This window comes from Lactuca saligna, chromosome 6 (genome assembly GCF_052625555.1).
Source record: "Lactuca saligna cultivar CGN05327 chromosome 6, ASM5262555v1, whole genome shotgun sequence".
NCBI classification, from domain to species: Eukaryota; Viridiplantae; Streptophyta; class Magnoliopsida; order Asterales; family Asteraceae; genus Lactuca; species Lactuca saligna.
This window is the reverse complement of record NC_136422.1, coordinates 1,878,184-1,885,271: the sequence shown is the minus strand read 5'-3', so window position 1 is coordinate 1,885,271 and position 7,088 is coordinate 1,878,184. Positions and strand designations below refer to the sequence as shown.

At 31.0% G+C, this 7,088-nt stretch overlaps 1 protein-coding gene across 1 annotated transcript; it reads left to right on the top strand.

Annotated features, from left to right (window-relative positions):
• Nucleotides 1-1,122: 1,122 nt before the first annotated feature.
• On the top strand, nucleotides 1,123-1,839 carry LOC144999585 (cell wall / vacuolar inhibitor of fructosidase 1-like). Its single transcript, XM_078958717.1, has one exon. The coding sequence runs from the start codon at nucleotides 1,182-1,184 to the stop codon at nucleotides 1,701-1,703; it is 522 nt and encodes a 173-aa protein (XP_078814843.1). The 5' UTR covers nucleotides 1,123-1,181; the 3' UTR covers nucleotides 1,704-1,839.
• Nucleotides 1,840-7,088: the final 5,249 nt, after the last annotated feature.

Below are 7,088 nucleotides of genomic sequence, written 5' to 3'. Positions count from 1 at the left end.
GTAAAGTGTTGATTGTGAGACAAGAAAGGACTAATAGAGATGATTATGTCGATACAATTCTCAAGGCATCGATTGATTATTTGGCGCCCTAATAAGATATTTCCCACATTTCCGCTTCCTTCCTTAGACTTTCGTACTACACGTTCAACAATAGCAAATAAAGCAGCTTATTATGTTAATTTTTTGGGCTAATCTGAGTTTATAAGTTGGACTAATTTTGGGGCTTACACAAATATGCAAATAAATAAAAATTATATGAAAATATACTACATATTCTAAAAAAATTGGGCCCCCTAGAGTTGTAGGCCTTGGGCGGTCGTCCGGATTATCCACCGTCAGGACCGGCCCTGTTAATATCATCCAACTTTTGGTTGGCTTTTATTATTATTATTATTATTATTATTATTATTATTATTATTATTATTATTATTATTATTATTATGAATTTTAGGAATAGTAAAGTTATCATTTTTTTGGCAGAATTGGCTCCTGCACTTTGCTCCTCATTCTTTACCTATTTTGATAATTTTGGTCTTTGCAATCAATATTTTTACACTTTTTAGGAACTTTTTAATATTTAAAGTTTGGCCACAAAACTTTAACGGTTTGACAACTTTGATCACTTTTCTAAAAATTTGCTAATTCCTACCCCTTTAAGTCTTTAGTTGTTTTGATACTTCTGATTTTTGCAGCCAAAACTTTTACATTTTTTTATAAAAGCATGAAGAAAAAAACGGTCCGGAGTAAAACTCGGGGTTTTAATCTTTGCACTTTCTACAGCTGTCATATTTATCAATTCGGAAACAATATTAATATTAAGAAGTAATAATTATTATTATTAAACTTTTTAACTGTTGGAAAAAGTTAATAATTGTATTTATTTACAAGGAAGAAAATAATCCATAATTATTTTGAGAAGGTGTGAGTAACATCCAAAACTCCTTTGAGAATCGTGTCGCTATCAACTTTATCTATACTCTATTATATTTAGAGCCAAAGTTCTTAAGTGCAATGCAATACCAATTCCAAAGGATATACATCAACCATTAAAACTTGTACGTTACTTTGGATTTAAAGATTCGAACTCCTAAAAGAGAGTGCTAGCTTGTTCATAAATAGAGTATGACACTTCCACTTGGGAAAGCAAACTATTCTCAAAGGCTAAGGATCAATTCATCAATATGAAGCTCTTCTCTTTTCTCATTTTTCTATCTCTTCATCTCTTTCAAGCTCCATTAATGGTGATGGCAGATAGAAAGTTGATAGAAAGCACATGTAAGGCCACACCTTCATACAATCTATGCCTCACAACTCTCTTATCAAACCCCAAGAGCTCAAGTGGTGATGTTAGTGACTTAGGACTCATCATGGTTGGTGAAACCAGGGTTAAGGCGACTCAAGCCATACAACACATCAAGTCTCTTTATAGGTCACACCCTGAGCTCCGGCGGTCGTTAAATGAGTGCGCTCAAATGTACATAGCGGTGGTGAAAGCAGATGTGCCGTCGGCCATACAGGCGTTGGATGGTGGTCAGCCCAAGTTTGCTGAAGATGGGATGGCGGATACTGCGGTGGAGGCTCAAGCATGTGAGAGGAGTTTTAGTGGTGGTGGTCATAAGTCGCCGGTGACACTGACAGAGATGAATAAGGGAGTTGAGAATACTGCTAACGTTGCTAGAGCTATTATTAGGATGTTATTATAACTTGTCATTTATTGTTTCTATAAATATATATATATGCTTGATGCTAACTAAGTTATATGTATATATTTATTTTTCATATTAGTAACATGTAATAATTGTAAATTTTAACGTTTATATATTGATATGAATTTCCGTACCGTTTTGTTAATAAGAGATATTCATGTTGTTGTGGCTTTTGTAGGTTTAAGAGTCGGGTTTTTGAGAGAGAGAGAGAGAGAGAGAGAGAGAGAGAGAGAGAGTTTAGGTATATAAGTCACCAAAGTCCAATACCAAACTTGATTAGGCTTTGTAGATGATAAAGCACATGAACAATCATTGATATATATGGACAAAAGGGTGTACAAACTACAAAGTGTCTTTAGGAACCCATCATATTCTTCCCCCTTTAACTTTATGATCCTTTTCCATCGATGATAAGAAAATGCTTTGATAAAAAGATTCATGCGTTGTTCATGGTAGAATCGACTCTCTTTTTCTGTTTAGTGATGATAAAAGAAAATTCTTTTCTATTTTCAGCTTATAATATATATATATATATATATATATATATATATATATATATATATATATATATATATATATATATATATATATATTATTGATTAAGATGTTTTTCTACTTAATGGTGTTAATATGGAAATCAATTAAACCATACATATATACAAGTTTGTTTCTTTTAACTTAATATGTGAGAATATATTTATAAACGTCTTCGTATTTACTAATTTACTTTTACTATTATCTAATAGAAGTGGTTGTCGACGTCCTACTTTCTATTAGATGAGGGGTGGGACATGTGTTATATTTTCACACTCGCATCGACGCAGCATACACCCTTTTGTTCACACCTTACATTTTCCTTATAATTATCTTTTGGAATAATTGTTAAAAAGATAATATATTTTTCGATTTGTATATATTTTGTCGATTTTTTTTTTTTTCATATTTACCACTTCAACTTGTTAAACTATACACATTCAGTTCTTATGATCGGTTATTCTAGTTTAGCCGGAGAAAAAAAAATATTAATAAGGTAATATATTTATTATTTTGTACACATTTAGTTCTTAATATTTTTTTACGCATTTAGTCCTTGATATTTTTTATTTTAAAATAAGTCATTTTTGTTTTTATACTTATTCAATACTTATAAATGATTTCTTTAGGTTTTTCTCACGGCGTCTTACGTGTGAATATCATTGAAAGGTGTTTGGGTTGTTGATGCTTGTGTTCATTGCGATCTTGACTGCTTGGTTGCGTATGTCTTGTTGTTTGGCTTAGGTCTTGTGTTATGAACGTTATAACTTCTTCATACGATATCAAATTTTAACGATCTTTATATCCACGTATTCGTTTTTTGAGTCAATTACAACTTTCATTAAGATTACTCCTGTTAAAATGTAAAATATTTTTACTTATGATTTTATAAAAAAAAACATCCATCCATGCATTCTTAAAAAACGTATGGATATAAAGATCGTAAGTAAAAGACTTTTTAACGGAAATAATCTAAACGAAAGTTGTAATAGACTAAAATACGAACACATGGATATAAAAGATTGTTAAAATCCGAGATCGTATGAAGAAGTTATGACGTTCAGAACACATGACCTAAGCAATCAAGTAGTCGAGGTCGCAATGGAAATAAGCATCAAAAGTGTCAACCATCTCATTAATGATTGTCCCACGTAAGATGTCGTAAGAAAAAACTAAAGAAATCATTCATAAGTACTAAATGAGTACAAAACAAAAATGACTTATTTTGCAATATATATATATATATATATATATATATATATATATATATATATATATATATATATATATATATATATATATTAATGAATAAATGTGTACAACAATATTAATGACTAAATGTGTACAAAGTGAGAAATATATTACCCTATTAAGTCATTTTTACCGGCTAACCTGGAGTAGACGGTCATAAGGACTGAATGTGTATAGTTTAATAAATTGAAGAGGTAAATATGGACGGAAAAAAAAAATCAGTAACCAAATTTGTACAAATTAAAAAATATATTACCCTTTTAAGTCATTATACCTTATCATTTCTCTCAAACTTTTCTACTCTTTTATCTATTCTCATTATTTAAAAAAAAAAAAAAAAAAAAAAAAAAAAAAAAAAAATTATTGATCCTATAAATGTCAAGAAAAAAATGTAATGGACATAGTTACGTGGTTAATGGAATGATTACAAGCGTCTAACAACAAAGAAATGTGGAAAGCAAAAGTACGTTTACTATAATGGGTTTCCTATCAGCTTCGTTAATGAAGAAAAAGACGTGGAATTAATCCAATTCATCTAAACTCACTACAATGGGCCTCGTTCAAGGTTTAAGATTTAAGAATTGGCTATGTTTGGGTGATCGGACACAAAACACATCAATCGAAATAAGCTTTAAAGCGATTCTTACTTTTACTTGTAAAGCGTAACAATGTGCATTTGCAATTGCAAATATAATTTATATTTAAAGTCATACAACCAACCACAAACTACTTAACATAATTCTTAACAATATTTATATTACCATGTTTCAAACATTACAATACAGAGGGTTGGGCCATGAGCATATGCACGGTGTGCAAACCGTATAGGGCCCGTATTGTTAGGGGGCTGTAGTCTGGTTCTGTCACTAGTCCGTCACCAATCCACGCTAATCTATCTTTACCTGTTGCTAATCTAAAATTTTATGGGCCCACTTACCTGACAATACCATATACATTACATATCATCAACATTTTAAACCATTTAATATTCTAGTTAGTATTCATGTCCTAAACCCCTGATTTGATTTACAAAAGATAATACATCATTTCATATAAAAATGACCAAATGATTTTTCTAGTATAAACACTCCAATAAATTAGTCGCTCAAACACAATTACACATCATCAGACCATTTTTTATGCTTAGAAGGACATGTTTTTTTATTATGATCGTTCACCATCTACAAATATTAGTTTTTTTTTTCCTTCTTTAATGTGCATTACATTTCGTAGCCTTGTTGAGCGACGACAACCTCTTTCCTTTCATTTTAATTCTGAATTTGGAAGCTCGTTGAATAAATATATCAAGCGAATATGCTCCATGGGGAACTAGGAAAAACTTGGATGCCAAGTAGCAAAATATTCAAAAATTGAATAATATTGTGAATGTATTGACTCGTATATAAAGAAATAAAGGCACATGCACTCAATACATGAGAGCACGTATATTTATATACATCCAACTTACCACATCTCGAACTTTTTTTTTCTCCAAATCAACTACTTGCACATTTTTGTCTGTTTGATTAACGATCTTAAATACTCATTTCGCCTTGTTGAAAGATATTAGGGTATGTGCACTAGCTTTTGCAACAACATAGGGAGTAAACCCATCTTCATTAATACCTCACTCCAAAGTAGTGAACCAATCTATAGAAAGTAAGTTGGACACACATTACAATTGGTAAAGAAAACGAACACATTTTAGTACACTGTTAAAATCTCTGACATGTTTGTTGTAATTCAACAATAGCGCTTTCCATCATCATGTGCAAGTGTTCATCTCAAAAGTGAATTAGCCTCGAGCCATTGGCAAGCTTGTGCATTTAGTTTTCCAATTCCTTCCATGATGGATTAAAACTTGTGAACTTGATTCTGACTTTTGATATGGTAAGTTAAAACTTCCATATGTCAATTGCGAAACTTGTGATGAAAGTTGTTGACAAAAGTCACAAATAATACAGGTAATCTCTTTCAAATGTGAGTTGAAATTAAACTTACTATAAAATTGGTTAATGAAAAAAAACGAAACATGTGAAAACTTTGTGGCTCTAACCATGGAGATCCTAACAACCTTTAAGATTCCACTTTGTCGGTCAGATATTAAACAAATGTCATCATTTCTCTTTTACCACATCTTTCTTGACATAACTAAGAAACCTATACCAACGATTATATGATTCATTCTCAACAATAGCAAATGCAAGAAGAAAAATATGATTGTTGCCATTAACTCCAATTGCAATCATCATCTTACTCTTGTATTCACCATATAAATGTGTTGTGTCAATGCTAATAATAGCCGACAATGCTCAATCCATGAAAAAAAACATGGTTGAACTCCACCCGATCCACATTATTACTCTCCACTTGATCCACATTACTCAATCTATAAATTGAAATATTAAAGTACGGCAAGAAATTTTGGTAAAACAGTATAAATTTCCTCCTTGTGTCCAAATATGTGTTCAATTGCCTTCTGTTCTCCATAGTTCCTTTATAAGGTGTTTATTTTCTTAATTGATCATGTTTGCATCTAGATTTGGGTAATCTTGAGTAATTCTATATTGGAAACAAGTGTGGGGACCAATGTTTCATGTTATATCAAAATAACCATTGTGTTGATGTTTACATGCACACAGTTGCCACTTACAACATGTTTGTGAGTGTAACTTACTTCTTACCTTCCAAACTATTGGGCATGTTTTAATTACTTCATTCTGTCGATGCTTCTTGATCATATAAAATTTGATAGCTCTGATAAGTTCATCCTAATTTTTAAAAGAATTTTCCCCCTAACTTTTGAGTTAAATCATTTTTATTTTTAGAGTGTGATACCACCCAATTGTCACAATTAGCTACATCTATTCCTTATAAAATAGTAAAACTAGAAGGTACCTCAATATCAATTCCATCTATGGTTGCATTTCCTCCGTTCTCAATTTCATATTCATCTTCTTCATTGTCCGTGTCAAACTCATTGTTCATTCCATTGTTCACAACCATAAATTGGGAAATTATGTTGAAGCCCACATTTTGATTAAATTATGACACACTAATAATATGATTAATAGTGGTTAATAAAGTTGTGTTTCTTTCTTGTTGTATCAAAATTGATTCTTGAGTTCTGCAAGTAATGTAACAAATAAAATCAATATAAAAAACAATACAAGTTAAATGTTAAAAAGAGATATATAAGATGGTCTTAATACTTGGGCATTGTACTTTGTGATTTTTTTCCATTAACTTTAACCTTTAATTGTAGTTTGATTTTGCTTAGTTCTTGAAGTAGGCTAAGCACGTCAAATATGGTCTCAGTGTCATTATTATCCTTGATTGGGAGATGAATATATTTCTTACCTTTCTAACAACCGATGGGTATCTGAAAATAATTTAATATGATATTGTCGCCTAACAATCGATGTAGTAATATGAATTTGTTTGATTGGGTCATTAAAAGTGCCTTCTTCAAAATAGAATGATTCATACATTCAATAATAGGTTGAATATCATTGGAGTACTTTCAAGCGTCTAGATCAACAATCATGTTTTGATTTGGCTTCTCAATGAGGGTGATTGAAGAAACAGTATGGTCCA